Raw genomic sequence first — 25,204 nt, 5'->3', positions numbered from 1 at the left:
TCATGAGCAAATGATAAGGGCCGCCACAGTGCGACTCCTCTTTGGGGAGAAGTTTTTACATGGCAAAATACCTCACAAATGTTGCCAGCATTAGGAGGGGTAACCACCGCTGAAATTTTGCTTCTGTTGTATTCGCCAGGATTCGATCCCAAGCCTTCAGTGTCGTAGGCGAACATGCAAACCTTTGCGCTAACGTTGCCTCCCAACAAACAAATAAAGGACTTTCTAATAGGGACTTCACAATTTAGTTTGTGAATGCACGCGAACGACCAACGTCTGCAAATCATAAAAATTTACTACTGAAATTCCTAGTCGGCGACCGCTACTAACTCCATTGTGTGTTAACTCTATTTTTTTTTCTTATTGGTTTTGCAAAATATGCGTCCACAAAACATAACGATTTGATGTGGTTTGTATGCCGGCGGCATCATTGGGCCATACTTCTTCGACGTCGATGACAATCGCCACGTTGCCGTGTATGGAGAACGCTATCACACCATACTCGCTGATTATTTACGGCCTGAATTGGAAGATATGAACCTAAACGACATGTGGTTTCAGCAGGACTGTACCACAAGTCACACAGCACACGTTACAAGCGTTACAAAAAAGTTTTCAAGTCCTTATTGGAAAACCCGATATTGCTAATGTAACTTAATCAAAGTAATTATGTTGAATTAAAATAGAATAAGAATGTATTTTCAAAAAAATCATGTTCCGCACTTTATTTCGTCCACAGAGTGACTGCCAAATTCGCCAGATGTCAATCTGATGGTCTTTCCTATTTGAGACCATTTTAGAGAGCACGGTAAGGACTAAAAAGCAAGCCATTGTACGGGAATGGACCAAAATACCGGCAGATTACATTCGTTTTTTGACCGACTCAGATTAATAGTCAAGGGTGTCAAATCGAACACAAGTGAATGGATTCTGAAATTTTATTTGCATTTACACATTTTCGTCACTACAAATCACTAAAAAAATATTCTCACACAAAAAATTTTGTCGTTTCAATTGATTACACTTCGTGCCATCTACCCTGTTTAATTGCAAAATTTCAATAACACAAAACTAAAATAAAACAATGACTCAATTACAAACTTCTTTTCTCAATGTAGGGCTCCAATTTATTAAATTTATCAGTTAGTCAAGCAAACCTTTGGATTGACTTAGTTGGCCGATCGACACAACTACATTAGCTCAGCTTAGACGCGTCAAAGTGATAACCTTTGTTGATCTCTATGGTGAAAATCTCACTTTGTGGTAATCTGAACATATTCGAAATAGTCTTTTAACAAATCGTAGACCAAGAGCATCAATACGAATAGCGCAAACGGACAAAATGTTCAAAGAAAATGAAATAAATGTGTACGAAAACGATATTAGTTTGAAACAAGTGATTAAAGAACAAAATTTGCAAAATAAAGATGAAGCTTTATTCATATGTGATCTCAATAAGTTAAAAGAGAAATATGAAATGTGGAATAGGGCAATGCCGCGCATCAAACCCTATTATGGTATATATAAAATACACTAAAGCTATAGGATTGAGGAAAAGTTATTAAAAAATTTAGTTTTTTTTTCTATAAACTACCAACATTAAATAAACTCACAGACAAACCCAGACCCATATTTTCACAATTTCAGTGAAACTTTCTCAAAAGAAAAAAATTTCAGTGAAACTATCTCTAAAGACAAAATGTCTGTGAAACTTTCTTTAAGACAAATTTCATTGAAATTTTCTCGAAAAATATCTTATTTTAGTGAAATTTCTCCAAAGACAAAATTTCTGTGAAATTTTCCCTTAAGATGAAATTTCAATATTTTTGATGATGATACTGATGGTAATTTTTCTTCAAAGCGGTGAAATGCAATGATGATCCCCACGTGGTTAAGGTCTTGGCAGATTTGGGCACCAACTTTGATTGTGCTTCCAAGGGAGAAATAAAACAAATACTGGATCTAGGGGTCTCACCAGATCGCATTATATTTGCCCAACCTTGCAAACCAGTATCACATTTGGAATATGCCCAACAGATGGGGGTAATGACAAGTACCGTCGATACAGAATTTGAAATTTATAAATTGCATAAAAATTTCCCAGAATCAAAGTAAGTCCAGTGTTTCCGAAAATTTTATAAAAAAATATTAAAAACATTTATAACATTTTCAAGCTTGGTTATACGTTTTCGTTGTGAGGCCAAAGATGCCCAATGCCCTTTGGGTGATAAGTTTGGATGTGATGCAGAGAAAGATGCCACCGCTTTAATTTTACTGGCCAAGAGTTTGAATTTAAAGGTAATTCCTTCAAAATCATTTTGAACTAACAATTATATTCTGCTAACTCTTGTGCTTATATATCGATCAAGGTCATTGGCACAAGTTTCCATGTGGGCTCTGGCTGCAATGATTTGCCTGCCTATGATCGTGCTATAACTATAGCCAAGAATCTTTTCAAATTCGGTTCATTGCTCGGCTACAATATGAATCTGTTGGACATTGGTGGCGGCTTTCCAGGCAGTGATGATAAGAAATTCTATAGAGTATTGAACTCAAGCACTTACTTCGTAATACATTTCATTATTAATTCCAATCATTCGTTTCTCTTTTAGATCGCCGAGATAGTGAATAAATCAGTATTGCGACATTTTCCCGATGATAAAGTAAACATTATCGCCGAACCCGGCAGATATTTTGTTGCCGCGGCATACACTTTGATTTGTAAGATTCATGCCAAGCGTGAGGCCAGATTACCTAACGGAAAGCTATTGACGAAAATGTATTACCTAAATGATGGTGTTTATGGTTCATTTAATTGCATTCTCTATGACCACCAACATGCGGAGGTGGTACACTTTGTGGTAAGTAAAACATAAAGTAAGTTTTACCAAGTGTTAGAAAACAAAAATTGGGATTACGAAAACGACCAAAAACAGAAACGGATAAACATTAATACAGCAACAAATTTCATAGAGAGGTTTTTTAAAATCAGTGACACCATTTTTTACAACGAGAACGAGCAGAAAATACGACAAGTCCTCATATTAAAGGGTTTTCCAAACAAAACCATAAACAGTCTTATCAAACACATAAGGGAAAAATCTTCCAACATAGAGAAGGAAAAATTGCCAAAGATATTCAAATCTACAACTTACATCCCTGGTTTTTCGGAACGCCTAGAAAACTAGGATACTTATGACGAGAATAACTACAGATTAGCATTTAAAAGCAACATCACCGTAGGCAATCTCTTTAGCAGTACAAAGACTAAAATAGATATAGAAAATAAGTCTAATGTAGTTTATAAGATACAATGCAATGGAAATGAAGGTAACTCAAGCAAACAATTAAGGATTCTGTAAGAAGCACGGAATTCCTAACTTAAATTTTTCTTTTTAGATGTTAGTTTATTGTTTTAGAGCGCACAACAAGCCGATTACTGGCTTAGGTGTATGTCCATAGTGGCATGGGGCGGATTAATATCTGCACCCTCTTTTCAACCTAACCTAATCTAACTCATTCCCAATGGCATATGTAGACACCACAAGTACAAAACTAAAATATCGAATTTCGGCCCACAAATTGGATAAAAAACTGTCTTACAAACCCATAGAACAAAAGACGGCACTTGCCGCTCATTGCAGTTTGACAGGACTTTCCACACTTTAAGGACGTAGAAATTTTGACACAAGAAAACAATTACAAACGTAGATACATCTGCGCTCATTCTAAAATCTCTGACACCAAGCTTCGAGGTGTCTCACACCACTTGATCTTTTCATCTGGCTTTTGGTCTTCCCGATTTGCGTGTACCACCATCTTTGCCTTGATAAGACTTCTTTGCTGGAGCTTATTTATCCATTCTGACAACATGACCTATCCAACGCAACCGTTGTATTTTGATGCGTGTGACTATGCTTTCGTCGTCATACAGCTCGTGGTTCATACGACGCCTATATTCTCCATTAAGGCAAACGAAGAATCTTTCTCTCAAATACTCCAAGCACTGCCTCATCTGGTTTCATAAGTACCCATGCCCGAGAACCATATAACAACACGGGGAGTATCAGTGTAATCTTCGTCAGTCGAGAGGTGGCCTTGTTTCCAAACTGCTTACTTAATGTAAATTAGCATCTGTTTGCCAGCATTATTCTTCGCTTTATCTCAAAACTGGTGTCATTCGTTTCGGTTACGGCGATGCCGAGATAGATAAAGTTGCTGACTATCTCAAAGTTGTGGTTCTCAACTTTCTCCATTTTCTTTATCTGCTCAGTTGTACATGGTGATTTTTGAGTTGAAACCATCCATTTCGTCTTATCTCCATTTACTGCCAGACGCATTTTGACTGACTCTCTTTCGATTCCCAGTGACCGACCTATGATGTCGATGTAGTCGGCATAGGCGAGTAGCATGTGTCATCCTGGAGAGTCTTATTAAAGGGTATCGAAAGCGGCTTTGTAGTCATCAAAGAGTTGGTAGGTGTTGATTTGTCCTTCTCGGTTCTTTTCCAGTATTTGGCGCAGTGTAAATATTTAGTCCAGGGTGGATTTACCAGGTCTAAAGCCGCATTGATAGGGCCCAATCATCTCATTGACTTTAGGTTTTAATCTTTCACACAGTACGTTGGAGAGTATCTTTTATGTTAGGGGGAGGAGACTTATTCCTCTGTAGTTGGCACATACCGTCTTTCTTGTGTACGGGATATAGTATGCTGAGAATCCAATCATTAGATATGCGTTGTTCTAGCCAGATTGCGCAGATAAGCTGATGCATACGCCTTATCAGAGTGTCGCCTCCGGTCTTAAATAGTTCAGCGGTTAACCCATGGGCTCGTGCTGCCTTGTTGTTCTTTAGTCGGGTCACTGCTACTAGGACCTCATTCTGACTTGGAGGTAAACTTTCTGTACCATCATCATTGATTGGTTCTGCGGTATCCTCGTCGCCGCCAACGTCGGACACTAGCAGTTGGGTAAAATGTTTTTTCAAATCCTCAGCATGTTATCTGTGTCAGTTACCAGATTTCCTAGTTTGTCTCTGCAGGAGGATGTGCCTGCATCAAAGCCATCGGTTTGATGTTTAATTCTTTGGTAGAATTTCCGGACTTCATTCTGACTCCTGTACATTTCAATTCGCTCACACTCACGTCTTTCCATTTCCTTTTTCTTTCTGCGGAATAGACGTTTCTCCTTTCTCCTTTTCTCCCGATACCTCTCCTTTATCTAGAGCGTTGCTACTGATTGCAGGGTTGATCCAAATGCCGCATTCTAGGCTTCAGTAGCATATCCACACAATTGGCGTTCCATGGGTTTCTTGGGGAGGCGTCCGGTACCCAAGTACGGATTTCGCGGAATTTTCCATGGACTGGGCAATAGTTTGGATGTCCTGTAGCGCTGAGGTTAGCATGTCCGCCTATGACGCTGAACGCCTGGGTTCGAATCCTGGCGAGACCATCAGAAAACATTTTCAGCGGTGGTTTTCCCCTCCTAATGCTGGCAACATGGGTTTCCGGGGGAAGTTTTCGGTAACCAAGTACGAATTTCGCGGAATTTTGCATGGACTGGACAATAGATTGGATGCCACCGCCTATGACGCTAAACGCCTGGGTTCGAATCCTGGCGAGGCCGAGACCATGTCATGTAAAACTTCTCTTCAAAGAGGTGTCGCACTGCGGCACGCCGTTCGGACTCGGCTATAAAAGGAGGCCCCTTATCATTGAGCTTAAACTTGAATCGGACTGCACTCATTGATATGTGAGAAGTTTGCCCCTGTTCCTTAGTGGAATCTTCATGGGCAAAATTTGCATTGCAATAGTTTTCCACTGCGCCATCATGGGAACAAGGAGTGCTTTCATGAAGCAGTTGGGTCAGCCGATTGGAGTATGCCGCTGTCATTTGTTGTGTATGCAGCCATTCTCTCATCGCCTTTAGTCTCATCATCGCTCCGCCTATGCCAAGACAACATGTTCTCTGAACCAGTTGTATTGTCCTTATGTTGAACTTTTACTCCATAGCAGTCCACCAAATTATTGAGGCGTAGTTTGGATTCAGGCCCCATTTCGAGCCTACGGCCCGTCTACATAGTGCCCAACATCTGTGAGCCTTCTCAGTACGCTCCTGAATGTGACACTCCCAATTAAATTTCCTATCCAAAATCACTTCTAAGTATTTGACCTTGTCAGATATGGAAATCGTTTTATTGAGGAAACGTGGTGCGTCAACTGCTGAGCACTCACTACTTCAAATTTGAAAGAGTTGTCTCTATCCGTTCTCAAATGGCATATTTTTTTTACTAGTTTTTTCGATTCTATTCCACTGTGCATCAGTTAATTTTCTGAATATAATTTTTCATTTTTATTGCACGTTGCAGAAAACGACGATTTTTGATTTTTTTTATTTTGGGAGATGCCAGTAAGCGCCGCTGGCAAAATTATTTTCAAAAATTCACTTTAGTAGAAACTTATTTAGAATGAGGGCTTGATCCCAAAAGAACAGAAATAGGCCCCAAAAGCTTTGTTTGGGACATATTTTCTATATGGGTTTGGTGGTGAAACTTTGTGGAGTCAAACTTTATACCACCGTAAACCAAGTATTAGAGTTAGGAACAGGGATCGAGGTGTTAAAAATGGATTGACTAGATTAGTATACCCCCATTCTATGGTGAAGGTTATATTAATACCAAAAATATTTTGCAAAGTTAAGAATTTTATTCACAAAAATCTCTAAGAAATATGGAATATTTTGTTATGTCATTTTAATTTTATTACTTAAATTGGTTTCAGCTATTGATTCAGTTTCGATTGTTTGATTATATTTGGACTGTTTTGTTTTGGTATGATGTTTTTTTGTTTTGTTTACTACGTTTCAAAACTGCAATTATACTTTTCGCCACTTTAGATTTAGATTTTATCAGTAAAAACACCTGTCTTGGTCCTTTCATTTTTTCTAGTAGCATTCAAATTTAGTCGTATACAATATAAATGCCATGAGTTGCCAAAAAATAACGTCTAGACCATTATTTTCGTAGTGCAAATTAATAGGTTTTATCAGCAATTGATGGCCAATTGACCCACTTTCTTAAACCGGCACGAAAACGCAATATCAAGTCAATATGACCCTGAAAATCGAAAAAATAACGTATTCACATGAATGAATTATGATTCACGGGTGGTAATCTAATCCCAAAGGTTGTCGACTGAAACGCGTCAAATCATGGTTGGTGTGGTGAATATCCTGTGGCTTTCATTTTTTCATTGCATAAAATTGTCTATCATTAAGCTCATTTGGAAAGAGAAATTCACACATCACTAGCCCATCCAAGCACTCTCCGCTGTGCCTTCTACAATACATAGAATACAAATTTATTTTTATTTACAATCTAATCTTCAGGTTCCCGTGGGTGTATCTTGACTTCAAATATACTTCACATTTTTGGTATACACAACTTGCCAATACCGTTCGATTGAATGCAATGCATATTTCAAAAGGTTAAGATTATGCAGCCGCCCAGGCACTTAGCCCAAAATGTTTTTATACCCACCACCATAGGTTAGGTTAGGTTGAAAAGAGGGTGCAGATATTAATTCGCCCATGCCACTATGGGCATACACCTAAGCCAATAATCGGCTTGTTGTGCGCTATAAAAAGTGTAAAATAACCCCAAAAAGATAATTTTAAGTTAGGAATTCCGTGCTACTTAAAAAATCCTTTATTGTTTTCAATACCGCTCCCCTAAGTTGGTTCATGTCTGGTATTGTGTCCAACCTAAGTGCCGGTATCCGTTAGACGCGAAAGCCGGGCAATGACATTGGAAATGCTCTAACGTCTCATCATCTTCTCCGCATGCCCTACACATGCTATCACTTGCCGCACCGATTTTACATGAGCTCGTAGTCCTATGTGTCCCGTTATGATACCAATAGCTATACTGACCTCCTTCTTACTTCCTTTCAGCAATAGCCTCGTCTTCTCAGGATCTGGATCCCCCATAGGACTTTTATCGTCCTACCGACCGTATCGCTGTTACTTAATGTTGCATGCACATTCGTCACCCACTCCCTTAACTCGGACTGCGTCGACACGAAAGGCTTCGGGTTGATAGGATATGGGACAAATGATAAAGGGTTTATCCATTTAGCCATTCCGTTTGCAACACATCGAAATATCCATTTCAGTCAGTTGCAATCACGATAGAGTCTTTAAAAGTTGAGATATTGAGTTTGCGCAGACTCGTATTTCTTCTTTACGCAGGATAAGTTATTGAATGGGCCAAATCGAACTATATTTGGATATAGCTATAGATCGACCTTGCGATTAAGGGTCTTATGACCGTAAAAGCCACATTTTTTATCCGATTTCGCCTAAATTTGAAATAGGAAGTTTTACTAGGATCCCGATTTTCAAGGCGAATATGGCACATATCGGACCATATTTACAAAGAGATGCTATAAAGACCGTTATACCGTTTTATGGTGTTAAGCCCGTAACAGGAGCATTTATTTTCCGATGTTGACACTAGCGATAGTGAGTTGCGTTTTTTGTGAAACTAGAAACAGTGAGTTGTTTTAAGCCTCCCAACATCCAACTCAAATATTGTTCAGATTGGACTATATTTAGATACATATATTTTTTTAAGCTGCCGTATAGGCCAATCTACCGATTTATGGTCTTAAGCCCATTAAAGCCGCAATTATTATCCGATTTCGCTGAAATTTGAAATAGTGTATTGATTAAAGCCTCCCTATATCCGACTCAAATATGGGTCGGATCGGTCTTTATTCAGATATAGCTGCCATATAGACCAATCTGCCGATTTAGGGTCTTAAACCCATAAAAGCTGCATTTATTATCCGATTTCGCTGGAATTTGACGCAGTGACTTGTATTAAGCCTGTCGTCATCCAACCAACATATGGTCCAGATCAGTCTATATTTAGATATAGCTGTCATATAGACCGATCTTCCAATTAAGGATCTTAATCCCACAAAAAACGGATTTGTTGTCCGATTTCTTGCATAAGAGTTCTCGGGACATGAAGCAAATATGATCACGACTAGCCCCAAATTGCATATTACTATGGATATGGTAGTGAAGTTGTTATGAAACAGGATGGGTAATTTATCCATGATGGTGGGTATCCAAATTTAACACGTTTTTACTTTTTTGTATACTCTCCACCATAGGATGGGGGTATACTAATTTCGTCATTGTGTTTGTAATACCTCGAAATATATGTCTAAGACCCCATAAAGTTTATATAGTCTTGATCGTCATGACATTCTAAGTCGATCTAGCCATGTCCGGCCGTCCGTCTGTCGAAAGCACGCATACTTTCGAAGGAGTAAAGCTAGGCGCTTGAAATTTTGCACAAATACTTTTTATTAGTGTAGATCGGTTGGGATTATATATGGGCCAAATCGATCCATGTTTTGATATAGCTGCTTGGGCCTTGAATTCTTGAGCCTCTAGGTGGCGCAATTCTCGTCCAATTTAACTGGAATTTTGCATGTGGTGTTTTGGTATCACTTCCAAGAACTGTGTAATATGGTTCAAATCGGTTCTTAACCGGATATAGCTGCCATATAAACCGATCTTGGGTCTTGAATTTTTGAGCCTCTAGAGGGCGCAATTCCTGTCCGATTTCTGCACGTGGTGTTTTGGTATCACTGCCAACAACTGTGCTAAGTATGGTTGAAATCGGTTCCTAACCTGTTATAGCTGTCACATAAACCGATCATGGGTCACAACTTCTTGACTTTTAGGGCGCAGATTCTCATCCGATTTAGCAGAAATTTTGCACAACGACTTCTCCCATGACCTTCAACATACGTGTCTAATATGGTCTGAATCGATCTTTAGCTTGATACAGCTCCCATATAAACCGATCTACCGATTTTGCTTCTTGAGCCCCTACAAGGCGAATGGGCATACGAACGGACTGAAATATTACGCAATGACTTTTACAATGTTTAGCATTCAATTGTTTTTTTTTTTATTTCCATTTATTATTTGTGGGATTCGTACGCCTCTTTCCTTAATTTATGCCCCATATTGTTATTATCTGGTTATATGTTTATTTGGTGGTAACTGAAGGAGGGGCAAGCGCTAGAAACTTGACGCATTTACACCAGCTTTTTTTAAATCGGCAAAATGTCTTTTCAAGCATGTTTGGAGGCCCTTGAGATTGTTGGCACAAAATTTCGCCAAAATTCCTACTCTACCTTGAATTTTTGCCCCATATTTTGATAGTAAGGCTACATGTCGGTTGTTGTCTTTTGATTGAATCCAGCTCGTACTCTACTACTTGTACTCTACTTGTAAAACCCTCATTGTCATGATAGGTGGTTTAAGAAAAAGGCATGACCCCCAAACACTTGACGTCTTACTTTTATTTCATGTTCGTTCTGCCTTCCATTTGAAACCCTATATTACCAGATCGCGCTACATGCGGGTTTGGTGTTCAATGACAGGGCAATCCCTCACGCAACCCCCTTCTGATAATGAAATATAAAGTGCACTATTTTCGTCAAATGATCACGTTAAACTATCTGAATATTGCAAGTAAATCTAATGGTGATTTTGATTCTGAAAAAATGTTACACTAATGTTACACCTTTGCGGGACAACATTTTGAAAATTTCGTCTCAACCGTCTCATAGTGTTACATTTTTAATCGAACATGTTCATATGTGCTATGTTGTCATTTCGACCAAATAATACGATAAAAATCGCATCCTCGTCTTCGGATGAAGAACTTTCTAGCAATGCATCTAATATGCCCTTAGCTTTTTCCCATTTTTATATACTTTTTTTTAATATTTTGCAGCTTTTTTCCAAACATTCAACAAATATCACTTCTTCTTCTCTTGTTCAAAAAAAAAAAATACTTGAATGATATATGCTGATTTTAAGTGCGACATTCTCCACCGTAGACTTGGCACGGCGTAAGAATAGCAACATTGTTCCACTCTTTGTAGGTAACACCATTACAAACGAACAATACACCCGGTGGTGGGGTTACATTTTTTTGGACAAACGAACACAAAATTTCGATTTCAGTGCATCATGTCAAAAAAGACTTTAAACAGAATTCTTGGTTCATTGAATTTAGTCTTTACAAATATTTAATTGATAGTTTGCGTTTTATAGACAATTTAATTGAAACTTTATTTTTTGAAGACTTTTTTACTTTAGTTCCTCACTAAAGTAAAATATTACCCTTGTTCCATAACCTTTCCCTTTAGATAAAAAAATATTTTAATACTTATTTTCGATATATATTTTCAGAACGAAGAAGATGCAATTGTGCCTAAGTTCAACTCGCTTATTTGGGGGCCCACCTGCGATGCTCTGGACAAGGTAATGAGCACTCACAGTCAAAGGCATCTAGTACTTCCTATGAATAATATTTTAACTTATGTTACAGATTGCTGAAGATGTACAACTTCCCGATTTGAAGTGTGGTGACTTTTTGGCCTTTCCTAATATGGGAGCATACACCTTACCCATAGCTAGTCCTTTCAATGGTTTTGCATTACCTAAAGTTCTTTATTTTGATAAAACAAAAATATGACTAAAACAAAACGAAAATATAATGTGCATTTCAAGAGGATTTGTCTTTTTTTAATATACACTTGCCAGTAAAAGTATTCGTGCAACCCGTTCGTGCCTCTAAAACTCCCATTAAACCGCTAAAGTAATGCATGAAATATAGACAAGAAAGGATGTAGTGTTTTTTGAAAAATTTCAAATTTGTCCATGAACATTCCATTTAGGAACTGGGGCAAACTTCTCACAAACCAAGGTGTGCTGTCCGATTCAATTTTGAGCTCAATGATAAGGGACCTCCTTTTCATAGCCGAGTCGGCGTGCCGCAGAGCGACACCTCTTTGCGGGGAAGTTTTTACATTACAAAGTACCTCACAAATGTCGCCAGCATTCCTGCCAGGAATTGAACCCAGGCGTTCAGCGTCATAGACGGACATGCTAACCTCTGCGCTACGGTGGACTTCGTGTTTATTGACATTTGTCTTAAATCTCTGAATGTCATAGTGAGTGGGAAAAACATTAGCCGGAAGTCGATTCCACATACGAACGTTTCGAGCGAAATAAGAATTCTCTCTATAATGCATTGTGCGGTCCGCTGGCCAATCAATTACAAACGGGTGTGAGTTCTTGGAATGTCTAGTATCCCTGACAAACATCCTTACATCAGGAATAAGAAGACGAATATCAGACGAACACGCACCATGAAAGTACAAAAGAACAGCGCCAAACAACCCACATTGCGACAATAATCAAGGGAGTCAAAAGAGTTGGATACCCTACAGTCCCCAATCAACGTCATTGTTCTTCTCTGTACACGGTCCAGTAGCTTCAGGGAAGATTTTGCAGCTCCAGGCCATACATGTCATTTTTGGCCTTATGAAAGTGGTATGGATGTTAAGAAGATCAGAAGAAATGAAGTTATTCTTACACCGTTTAAGAAAACCTCAGCACTTAAACGCTTCTTTCGACACTTTAAATACATGTTAAGTATTTTTATGCTCAGAACATCAAGAGCTTCTGATTGCTCAACATCTATACCGTTGATAGACAAAGATTATCGTAATGGGTCAGCGAATCGTTTGTGTAACAACAAACAGCATTGAGTCCTCCGTGCACTCAGAAATGGTCAGCAAATCCTGTTAGAGTGTATCGTCCATAACCCGCCTCTTGTCCTCAATCTCTCGAAGACTCGGCCTATGGTTGAATGAGTACGAATGGCAGAGATTACTGTCGTTCGCAAATGAGTAGATAGTGCAACATGCCAGAGCCAATCAAATGCCTTGGAGATATCCGGAGCCACAATCTCACCAGACTGGTAGATTGAGCGACTCCAACGATCCGATAGAAGCGCCATGAGGAACCCATACTGCTGCTCGCTAAGAAGGCCATTAGACTCTAAATACCTCACAAGATGGTGATTAACCTCAATATCGCAATTGGCCGCTAATTCGAAGGGTTGTTGGCCTCACCCTTCTTGGGTATTGGCTGAACGTTTGCAACCTTCCAACGCGCCGGGAAGAATCGCACGGTAGGCAAGTTTGAAAAGTTTGTTTAATGGAGGAGCAAGAGTAGAAGAACACTTGAGCAAGACAAGTGTTGATATGCCATACGGGCTCGGGGAATTATTTACGTCTAGATTCTCAAGAACCCTTTCAACTCCACGAGTTCGAAAAAAAATCTGGGGCATGAAGCCAGATACATTTTCGATTAAGGGGAGTGTTGATAGCTATCCGGCAGGGAACAGTTCCCTGCAAATATATCAGCCAACTGGGTCAGTAAACGTTTGACCCAGTCAGTGACCGGGTCAATGATCGTTTGATCATCCTTAACAAGAGTTGGGATAAATGAAGAACTACCTTTTACCCTTTTCACGAACGACCAGAAGTTCTTACTTCCAGGTGTAGAAGCAAGAACCTTAGTACGTAGGCACTGTTCGTAAAGAAAATTTTCGCGCCTAAGCAATAAGGCACACGAAGATCTTGCCTGCTTGTGCAGCAGTTCAGTATTGGCATTTTTATCCATCACCACCTCTTTCGATCTGACAGCATCTCTACATGCATGGTTACACCAACTTTTGTCATCTGATTTAGCCGTTATAGTGTTAACTGGAATAAATGTCCGGATTCCAATAAAAATCATTTCAGCAGTAGCATTTATATCGTCATCTAGAAAACACAGTTTCAAATTAAAATGCGGAAAGAATCCATTGAGCTCAGCCCAACGTGCTTTTTCGTACAAAAATATTGACCGCTTCGGGACTGGGGAGGAAGCAGTACGAAGAGCAGAATACGGAAAAGATGCTGAAACAATACAGTGATCGGAGTTACCAAGAGGAGTAAGAATATTAACTTCATGCTTCTCAGCTTCATTGAAAGCTTCTAGGAACCGAACAAGCATAACCGAGAGATCGGTTTATATGGGAGCTACATCAGGTTTAATTCCGATTTGGATCGTACTTGATACAGCTGTTGAAAGTCGTAAAAGAAGACCACGTGCAAAATTTTAGCAAATCGGATAAATATTGAGGCTTCCATGGGATCCAGACGTGAAATCGAGAGATCGGTTTAAATGGAAGCTAAAGGGTGATCTTTTAGCTATTATCTTTTTGGCAACACTGGTGCAAACAGCTCACGCACGTTTCGTTTTTTTTCACTGTCAAACATCTTCAGTGGTCTATAATTTAACCATGAATCGTTTTACAAACGAAAAATGCTTGCAAATTATTGAATTTCATTATCGAAATGTGAAATGCGTCTGTTAAGAAAGTTCGTCGCACGCTTCTTGCATTTTACGACGAAGCTTATTTTTGGCTCAATACGGGATTCCCCGAAATAAGCATGCACAAATACTTTTTCCGGTAGCAATTTGGAGGTATTTATAATATCAGCGTTGTAAAAAAGTATTATGGATACAAAGTTCGGGACGCATGTTGAAAATTATGTAAATTGTATGACAAATCAGTGGTACTAGTTTGGTAAATAAAAAACCTTTCTCAGGAGTTGTTTTAGGGGTAACAAAAATATATATGCATGTGCACGAATCCTTTTATCCTACCCAAAGAGGACAAATTCACGACCATAGCAATATGGGGCTCAAATGAAAGGTCTTTGGGAGAAAAGCACGAATCTGACATCAATATTCGGGAAAAAGTGTCTATGGGACCACCCTACCCACCGTTGCAATATGGGGCTCAAATAAGGGGTATTTTGGAGTAGAACACGAATCTGATATATATTTTCGGGGCCAAGTCACTGAGTTGCCACCCCATTCCTCAAAAACAACCCCCAAACCTGACATCTTGCCGACTATGAAAATGAAAGATATTTGGGAGTAGACCACGAATCTGATATCAACATTCGGGACAAACTATCTAGGGTGCGTCCACCCCTAGAACAACCCTCAAATAGGACGCATTTGCTCACCATGACAATTTGGGTCCTATAAAGGTTGAAGCTCGATATTGAACATTTCTAGGGCCCATACTGGACATATTTGCGGACTTTTGCAACAAGGTCTTTAAATGAAAGGTATTTGAGATTAGAAAAAGAATTTGTTATCCAATTTTGAGGCCAATGAAAATGAAAATGGAGAAAGTTGGGAACCACAACTTTGAGATAGTCACTAACGGTGGTACACGGAAACCGGGAAGACCAAAAGCCCGATGGAAAGATCAAGTTGTGGGAGACACCTCGAAACTTGGTGTCAGAGATTTTAGAATGAGCGCAGAAGATCGAGGCGCTTGGAACGCTATTCTACGTTCGGCTAGTGGAACAAATATTCTGTCATAGCCAATTAAAGTATAGTAAGTAAGGCAATATGGGGTTCAAATAAATGATATTTCAGAATAGAGCACGATGCTGATTTATTTTCAGGGCTAAGTGTTTGAGGGACCACCCCACTCCCCCAAAACACTCCTAAATCGGACATATTTTCCGACCATGCCAATGTGGGGCTCTAATGAAAGGTATTGGGGATTAGAGCACGAAATTGATACCCACTTTGGGGACCACAAACAGCAATTATTTACTAACCATTACAATATGGGGCTCAAATAGAGGTATTTGGGAGTAGAATACCAATCTGATATCTAAATGTGGGACCATGTATTTGGGGCACCGCTCTTTTCACAAAACACCCCTTAAAGGTATTTGGAAGTAGAGCACGAAATTCATAACGACTTTCGGGACCACGTTTATAGGGGTCCACACCACCACCTTAATCCACTAACCACCATCCTGGGGTATTTCCACTCCCAAAATCTCCATGAGAATATCGGGCTCAAATAAAGTATCTTAAGAATGGAGTACGTTAACATTAAAACTTTAATGACCAAACCCTCCGAGCGAATGCATAGATAAATAAAGGTCATATGGGATTCAGATAAAAGCATTTCTATTGCTAATACTATTAGTCAAGGGATAGTATTTCACTAATTCGTAGCATAGTATTTCACTAAGAACTCTTTAATTGTCGAAAATAAATTTTCAAAGGATAATTTAGTTCCATATTATAGTAATTTATAAAAATTAGGTCGAGGAACAACGTACTGTTGCAAAAACAATTTTTTTACATTTTCTTGTCTTTAATGGGTTAAGTTCCTATTTGGTTACATTGTTGTATTGCACTTTTCTTTGTGTTGCACTATATCGCATTATTTTCGAATTTGTTTTAATGTATGTAAAAAAATGCCGGTAGTAAGTTATAATTATATGCATACTTGTTAATTATACTTTTGAGAAAAATAATTGATATAAATAAACACCTGTAGCACAACCTAAGTTCACAGAACTTTTCAGAGTTCATTGGTTCGAAGTCGGTGCAACAAATTGAAACAAGACTAGACACGGTGTTAAATATAATTAACAGAAATTTAATTAAGAAAAATTTAAGGAAAAGCGTTATAAAAATAAATACAAATTTTGTAAAATTTACGAAACCAAAGTTATTGTTCGCGATATGAAAGGCCATAGTCATGCTAACGTATTAGAAAACAAGATAGTTTTGTATGAGACACAAATTAATTTGAAACAAGTGATTGCAGATCAAAATCTCCATGCCATGGATGAGTCATTGATGGTTTGTAATCTCAATGAGCTGAGATTAAAATACCAAAAGTGGATACAGTTATTGCCTCGCGTTAAACCATACTATGGTAATTGTGGAAGGACAAAAGTAAAGGGTGATTTTTTTGAGGTTAGGATTTTCATGCATTAGTATTTGACAGATCACGTGGGATTAAAGACATGGTGTCAAAGAGAAAGATGCTCAGTATGCTTTGACATTTCATCATGAATAGACTTACTAACGAGCAACGCTTGCAAATCATTGAATTTTATTACCAAAATCAGTGTTCGGTTCGAAATGTGTTCAAATTTTGACAAATTTTGTTCAGCGATGAGGCTCATTTCTGGTTGAATGGCTACGTAAATAAGCAAAATTGCCGCATTTGGAGTGAAGAGCAACCAGAAGCCGTTCAAGAACTACCCATGCATCCCGAAAAATGCACTGTTTGGTGTGGTTTGTACGCTGGTGGAATCATTGGACCGTATTTTTTCAAAGATGCTGTTGGACGCAACGTTACGGTGAATGAACACATTTCGAACCGAACACTGATTTTGGTAATAAAATTCAATGATTTGCAAGCGTTGCTCGTTAGTAAGTCTATTCATGATGAAATATCAAAGCATACTGAGCATCTTTCTCTTTGACACCATGTCTGAAATCCCACGTGATCTGTCAAATACTAATGCATGAAAATCCTAACCTCAAAAAAATCACCCTTTAGAAGAGAATATTGCTGTAACGATCAGCTGGGATGGACATTACAGCCACAGCGCAAATCTAATGATTACAAGTTCATAGCTTCGGTTTGTTTTATACTAGCCAGACATCGCTTATAAATTATATAAGTTCGACTGGGCCGAATGTTGTATACCCTCCACCAAGGATCGCATTTTTCAAGTTATTTGCACGGTTTCTCTTGAAAGGCGGCAGCAAGACATCCCCAAGGATTTTTGGTATATTTGGATAAGAATTACTTTCGGTTGGTCCTCAAGATGTCAAATCGAGGCTTTGGTGTATTAGAAGCTATACCAAGTTAGTCTAGATAAAGGAGACCAGAGAGAAAGTCCCTTTGAGTCCCAAAAATAATATCGGAAGATAAGTTTTATTGAGTCTACATCAGCATATAGACTGATTTTGTCTTTATCCTGGATAACTGTTGGATCACAAAATTTCAAGCCAATAGGATAAGATTTGCGTCTTAAAGAGGCTCTAGAAGTACTATCGAAAAATCGCTTTATGTGGAAGCTATATCAAATTATGGAATGATTTGATATAGCTTTCACAAAAATAGACTGATAAAAATCGACTGATAATAGAAAATACCGTCTGCTGACTTTTAGCAGCTAATTTTACCACTATTACAGCAATAATTATGCTGTAATAAAATGTTTGTAATTTCGGAACAGCAGGGACACTGCTAAAATGTCTGTTGTTTGCTGAAAACTGCTGCAGCTTAATTTACAATTAAAATGGAGTTGTTGAAAGCAGAGTAAGCTAAAATAAAAGAGAGGATTTTAATTTTTGGAGAGAAAATGAGAAGAAATCGCCTGATTGCAGACAGAAAAAATACCTACAATAATCAAAACACATAACCGGATGTAACAGGCAAACATAAATAACGGATTAACATTTTAAAGCTTGCGCATGGAAACATAACTTCAAGTGATACTGTTCACAAGATATGGACATGGTGTTGTTGTTGTCGCAGGCACATTAGCCTGTGGAGGTGGCGATCCTCGTCAAGGTCTTATAGGCTAGGCAGCTAGCTCGTTCCGGTTCGATCGCCGCGGGAAAATGATGGCCATTGGTTATTAAAAGGCGCCAATAACTCTCCTTGTGGTATCGAGCATCATAGACACTCATTATTTAAGCAAGATCCGGTGTCACCCGGCCTCCCACTGAGACTTTCCACTCGATAGCGCTGATTGACCGCGACTGGAGTTGCAGCTACTCCGTGTAGAGCATTCCACCACCCGCAACCTGTGGACGCGCCCGGTAGATCACAGCTAAACTTCTCATGATAACAAAGAACACCATACAGATTGGAGCATGTAGACATGCACAAAAATCGCATATCAATGAAAAGGGAGAGCTGCTTATCGAAAATATTATAAAGTCTGGTGATTTGTTATAAACGAAAAAATCGACCTTTATTACCAGGAACAGGCGGGCTGTACTAGTTGTTAACTTTGTATCAGAGAACATTAGTGGAAAGATATGCAATTGGAAAGTGTTGGATGACCACAGATTCTCTGGTCATCGATATATTAGTTTCAGCTTGGGAGAAAATACGGCTAAACAGAAAAATGCGAATAGGGATACATTTCGGTACCCATTCTACCCGTCTATCTCTTCATCTTCTCTAGGTCTGAAAAGAAAGTGGGAACTGGGGAGGACATAGACATAATGATCAAGCGTATCACGAAGGCCCTGAACGACTCGCTTGTGTCAGCATGTTTGAGAGCCAAACCAATGGGCAAACAGCAGCTCTCATGGTAGATCTAAGGAAGGATAGTAGAAGGCTCAATAACATTGCGAAAGCCACAAGGTCACCACACGATTGGGACGTCTATAAGGCTGAGCTTAAAAAATACAAGGGCAAGCTGAGAAAGGCTCAGCACAAATCCTGGACGGAGATCTGCTTGGAGGATAAATTTAAGGCTTCTAGGCTAAGGAAGATCCTATCCTCAAAACTTATTACGGAGGGATATATTCAGAAGTCCTAGAATGTATGGACAATGTCTCGTGAGGAAGCACTATAACTACTCGTTGATATACATTTCCTGGGAAACTATTCAATGGACAACGTGGTAATAGAAGAGATTGTCACTTATATACTTTCCTCGGAGGTTATTGGGGAAATTGTGTCTGAGTCGAAAATCCTTTGGGCGGGAAAAAGTTTCGACTTCTTTAAGTCTTCAGGTCTTGATGATGTATCGCCGTTTAAATAATAAGCTGTGTTCGATAGACTGGCTCCTTTGGAGATTGCTCTATATGGCACCTATATCAATCTCCAAATTAAATATCTTAAGCTTATAAAAGGCGTATTTTTTTATCCGATTTGGTTGAAATTTGGCACGGGGAGATTTATTAGACCTCACTACAACTGTGCCGGATATGGCCCAGGTCGATCCAACTTTCGGTGTAGGTCCCATACAAGCGTACCCTCGATATTTAATATATTCTTATCTATGGACGAATCGATCAATATTTTCATAAAGTTCCCTTAATGGGCACATTTCAATAAAGGAGATTTTTGCACCGAGTTTAGTGAAATCTAGGTACATTGCGTAACTAAGGGGTCGGTTATCATGTGTTAACGGCAACCAAAAAATTTAGAAAATTTTACTTTTTCATAAAACTGGTTTTTATTTTATGCCAGTAACATAAAATTGGATTTGTTTTGAGTTTTTGAGGGCACAATTGTACCTCACATACCAAATTTCAGACAGATCGGACGAAAATGCAACATTCTGGTGGCTTAACAAGTCAAATCGGGTGATCGGTTTACATGCGGGCTATATTTAGATGGAATTTGGTGTGAGTGTTGGGGCTATAAGTGTACTTCACGTTTCGTATTTCAGACAGATCGAAGGAAAATTGAGGCTTCTAGGGACTCAAGAAGTTAAATCCGTGGATCAGTTTATATGGGGGCGATATCAGTTTATATACCGATTCTAATTATATCTGGAACGGATGTTAAAAGTCGGAACACAAAAATTTGTGCCAAATTTCACCCAAATCAGGTGAAAACTTACGCTTCTAGAGATTCAAGAAATCAAATCCGGGAATCGGTTTATATATAGGGGATACATCAGTTAATAGACCGATTCGGATAATACTTGGCGCAGTTGTTCGAAGTCGGAACAGAAGTATTGTGTACGCCTTAACCGTTTTTAGATTTTACGGAAGTGGATATTACAATGTGTGCGAAATAATAAACTGAATGAAAAAATAATCTCCAATTTTTCATTAAGCTGTAAAATGTAATGATGACCCGCATGTACTCAAAACCTTGGCTAAATTGGGTACAAATTTTGATTGTGCCTCTAAGAAAGAAATTAGCAAAGTCTTGAATTTGGGAATTAAAGCAGATCGCATTATATTCGCTCATCCTTGTAAAATGATATCGCATGTGGAATATGCCAAGAGTAAAGGGGTAACAACTAGCACAGTTGATTCGGAATGCGAAATATTTAAACTACATAGATTCTACCCACAATCAAAGTAAGTATAGACTGTGTTTGTTAACTTTTTTTGCATTTTCTATTGTGCATGCTAAAATTGTGTTAATTTATTCCAGCTTAGTTATACGTATCCGTTGCGATGGCAGTGATGTGGTTTTGTCATTCGGTGAGAAATATGGATGTGATAGCGAAAAATTGGCTTATAATTTGATGACTTTAGCTAGAATACTAAAAATGAATGTAAGAATGAGAACATAACAAACCCAGCTAATAATTGCTTTAAAATAATTATTATCTAAACCCTTTGATGTTGTTTAAACTTTGCCAAGGTCATTGGTATTAGCTTTCACGTGGGTACCGGTTGTAATGACTTGCAGGCCTATAAACGTGCTATAGCCAAGGCCCAACGACTCTTTGATGTTGGCTTTAAATTGGGTTTCAATATGAAGATGCTCGACATCGGTGGTGGCTTTCCCGGCAATGATGATAAGAAATTCAAAAATGTTAGTAAAAGCTGTTTTTCTTATAATTTCATTTTGTTTATTAACATTATGGTGGGTTTCATTTAAGATCTGTGAAATAATAAACACATCATTGAAACGATATTTTCCACAAAATAATGTGAATATTATTGCCGAGCCGGGTAGATATTTTGTTACTTCCGCCTATACTTTACTTTGCAAAATACACTCCAAGAAGGAAGCGCGTTTGCCGAATGGAAAACTGCTCTTGAAACAGTATTACCTGAATGATGGCGTTTATGGATCGTTTAACAATGTTCTTACCGAACATTTTAAGCCAGTGGTGCAACATTTTGTGGTAAGTGGAAGTAACTTATTATCAATGAATGTGTAGAAAACTACCCAAAAATATGAGGGCTGCTATATATATTTCTGGCCTAACAATGAAACTGCAATTTTTTATCATCAAAAATTAAGAGCATATTAAGTTCGGCCGTGCCGAATCTTATATACCCTCCACTTCATGCAAAATTTCAGCCCAATCGGATGAAAATTGCGCCCTCTAGAGGCTCAAGAAGTCAAGACCCAAGATTGGTTAACATGGCAGGTTATGAACCGATTTGAACCAAACTCAGCGCAGTTGTTGGAAGCGGCACCAAAACACCACGTGCAACATTTCAGTCAATTCTGACAGGAAGTGCGTCCTCTAGAGACTCAAGAAGTCAAGACCCAAGATCGATTTATACGACAGCTATATGAAAACATGGACCGATTTGGCCCATTTACAATCCAACTGACCCACTCTAATAAGAAGTATTTGTGCGGAATTTTAAGTGTCTAGCTAAACTCCTACAAAATTAGCGTGCTTTCTGCAGACGGTCAGACGGACGACTTAAAATGTCATGACGATCAAGAATATATATACTTAATGGGGTTTTCGACGCATATTTGGAGGTGTTACAAACAGAATGAAGAAATTAGTATACCCCCCATCCTATGGTGAAGGGTATAAAAATAGATTTATTGTTTTTCAAAGTATACTCCACTATGATTTATATACTTTTGCCTACGCTCAACCCAATTGTCGAAGCACTTTTCCACACCGATTGAGACACCTTCAAAACATTGTTATTGAACACTTCAACAGTATATTCAGACGACCAAAATCATTACTACACACCCTTGCCCTAAAAAGGCGTATTTATTGTTCGATTTTGACGAAGTTTAAAGTTGGAATTTTTCCGTTGAAATTTGTATAGCATATCCTTTAAGTTAGGTATTCAAAGTTCAGCCCGGCCGACCGTAATTTCGGTTTACTAGCTTTTCATACTAATCTAGTCATTCCGTTTGTAGCACCTCGAAATATTGATTTAAGACCCCAAACAGTATATATATTCTTGATCGTCTCGACATTCTGAGTTGACCTTGCCATGTCCGTCCGGCCGTCTGTCGAAATCACGATATCGGTCGAACGCGTAAAGCTAGCCGCTTGAAGTTTTGCACAAATACTTACTATTGATAAAGGTCATATGGGATTGCAAATGCGCCATATCGGTTAAGATTTGGATATAGCTTTCATATAAACCGATTTCTCGATTCTTCTCGATTCCTTCTTGAGCCCTTGGAATCGGGAATTTTTGTCTGATTTGGTTGAAATTTTGCATGTAGTGTTCTGTTATTACTGTGCCAAGTACGGTCCAAATCGGTCTATAATCTGATATAGTTCCCATATAAACCGATCTCCCGATTTGTTTTCTTGAGCCCCTACAAGACGCAATTTTTGTCCGATTTGGCTGAAATTTTGAATGTAGTGTTTTATTATGACTTTCAACAACTGTGCCAAGGTCGAAATGTATCTATAACCTGATATAGCTCCCACATAAACCGATTTCCCGAATTGACTTCTTGAGCCCTTACAAGCCGCTATTTTTGTTCGGTTTGGCTGAAACTGAGCTTGTAGTGTTTTATTATAACTTTCAACATATGTGTCAAGTATGGTCCAAGTCGGTCCATAACCTGATATAGCTCCCATATAAACCGATCTCCCGATTTGACTTCTTGAGTCCTTATAAGCCGCAATTTTTGTCCAAATTGGCTGCAATTTTGCATGCAATGTTCTATTTCTTTCGACTTCCAACAACTGTGCCAAATACGGTTCAAATCAGTCTATAATCTGATATAGGCAATTTGCAGTAATATTGCAATAAAATGGTCATTTATTAGCCGATTCTCTCGAAATTTGGCAGAAAGGATTTTCTTATGACTCCCGAGATTTCAGTTGAATTTCATAGAAATCGGTTCCGATTTGGATATAGCTCCCATTACAGTAGCTCCCGATTTACAGTAATATTGCAATAAAATGGTAATTTGTTAACCGAATCTCTAGAAATTTGTTAGGAAGGATTTTCTCTTGACTATTAACATCTCGTGAATCTCGGTTCACGAGATGTTAATCGGTTCAGATTAAGATATAGCTTTCATATATATATAGCCCGATTTTCACTCCTAGAACCACTGCAAGCGCATTTATTGACCAATATTCCCACAATTTTGTACAACGATTTCCTCGATGACATCCACAATGTCTAAAAAGTTTGCTCGAAATCGGTTCAGATTTAGACATAGCTCCCACATATATATGTTTGTCCGATTTGTAGTAATATTGCAATCAAATGGTCATTTGTTAATCGATTATCTCGAAATATGGCAGGATGGATTTTCTCTTGACTCTCGACATTACAGATGAATTTCATAGAAATTGGTTCATATTTAGATATAGCTGTCATATATGTATATCGCCCTATTTTCACTTCTAGAGCCATTGCAATCGCATTTTTTGACCAATCTTGCTAAATTTTGCACAACGCTTTTCTTAACGAGTACCACATTATCTGAGAAGCTTACTCGAAATCGGTTTAGAATTAAATATATCTCCCATATATATGTTCGTCAAATTATGGGGAAATTGCAATAATATTGTCATTTGTGAACCATAGTTATTATAGTTTGAACATATTTGCTCGAAATGTGATACGGATTGTTTAACAACCCATCTGAAAACATCCGGAGAGGTCCATCAAAATTGTTTCAGAATAAGACATAGGTCCCACTTTGTACCTATAGGGCAGGTGTAGGTTATTATAAAGACGGCACCGTCCGACTGTTGCCTTTCCTTACTGGTTTTTTTGATCCTAAAAGCACTGAAATTCCAATCCATATTCTTTTAAACATATGTTTATAGAATGAGCGCCATGCAGAAGTTCCAAAATTTAATTCACTTTTATGGGGTCCCACCTGCGATGCATTGGATAAGGTAAAATATAATTGAAATTTCATTTAAATTATACAACAAAACCTAATTACTTATATTTTTGTTTCAGATAGCTGAAAACGTGCATTTGCCCGATCTCAAATGTGGTGAATTTTTGGCTTTTCCCAATATGGGTGCTTACAGTTTGCCACTTGGATGTCGCTTTAATGGATTTAATCTACCAAAAACTATCTACTATGATAAGGCAACACAGTAAATGTCCACCATCACAAGTGTTGGCTAAAATCAACCATAAGATGTATTAAGCAAAAGTCATTCACCCTTATGATACTTGACACGTTCTTTGCATTTGTAAATTAATTATTTTCACATTGCAATCTTATCGTATAAACTCAACTAGAAAGATATGATTTGACCAATTGCCATGGAACATAAATAACTTTGTTGTCATAACTGTCGAAGAAGCAGAAACCAATAAATGAATTGAAATCTAGGAAAAGATCTTTATGCAATTATCTAACATATATTTATTATAAAGAATACTAATCGCGTATTTAACGCTCGCATTGAAATTTGAAGGAATACATTTAAAATGTGAAAAATACCAGTTAGGCCCTAGGTATTTTGCAGATATAACAAATGAAGTGAAAAAATATCAACAACTCTAGTTTCCGTTGT

General features: G+C 38.3%; 2 protein-coding genes across 2 annotated transcripts; both read left to right on the top strand.

Moving 5' to 3' along the window:
- The first annotated feature begins 1,302 nt into the window (after window positions 1-1,302).
- Window positions 1,303-11,607, top strand: LOC106087080 (ornithine decarboxylase 1). Its single transcript, XM_013251987.2, has 7 exons — window positions 1,303-1,517; window positions 1,862-2,111; window positions 2,175-2,298; window positions 2,370-2,543; window positions 2,613-2,861; window positions 11,283-11,354; window positions 11,422-11,607. Exons 1-7 carry the CDS (start codon window positions 1,343-1,345, stop codon window positions 11,566-11,568), a joined length of 1,191 nt encoding a protein of 396 aa, XP_013107441.1. The 5' UTR covers window positions 1,303-1,342; the 3' UTR covers window positions 11,569-11,607.
- Window positions 11,608-16,365: 4,758 nt separating this feature from the next.
- LOC106087079 (ornithine decarboxylase 1-like) lies at window positions 16,366-24,993 on the top strand. The gene is made up of 7 exons (XM_059370160.1): window positions 16,366-16,695; window positions 20,585-20,834; window positions 20,911-21,034; window positions 21,124-21,297; window positions 21,365-21,613; window positions 24,497-24,568; window positions 24,636-24,993. The coding sequence occupies exons 1-7, from the start codon at window positions 16,500-16,502 to the stop codon at window positions 24,780-24,782; spliced, it is 1,212 nt and encodes a 403-aa protein (XP_059226143.1). The 5' UTR covers window positions 16,366-16,499; the 3' UTR covers window positions 24,783-24,993.
- The last annotated feature ends 211 nt before the right edge of the window (window positions 24,994-25,204 follow it).

Source organism: Stomoxys calcitrans, chromosome 5 (genome assembly GCF_963082655.1).
Source record: "Stomoxys calcitrans chromosome 5, idStoCalc2.1, whole genome shotgun sequence".
NCBI classification, from domain to species: domain Eukaryota; kingdom Metazoa; phylum Arthropoda; class Insecta; order Diptera; family Muscidae; genus Stomoxys; species Stomoxys calcitrans.
Note: the sequence above shows the minus strand (reverse complement) of the source record. Positions and strands in the feature narration are given on the sequence as shown.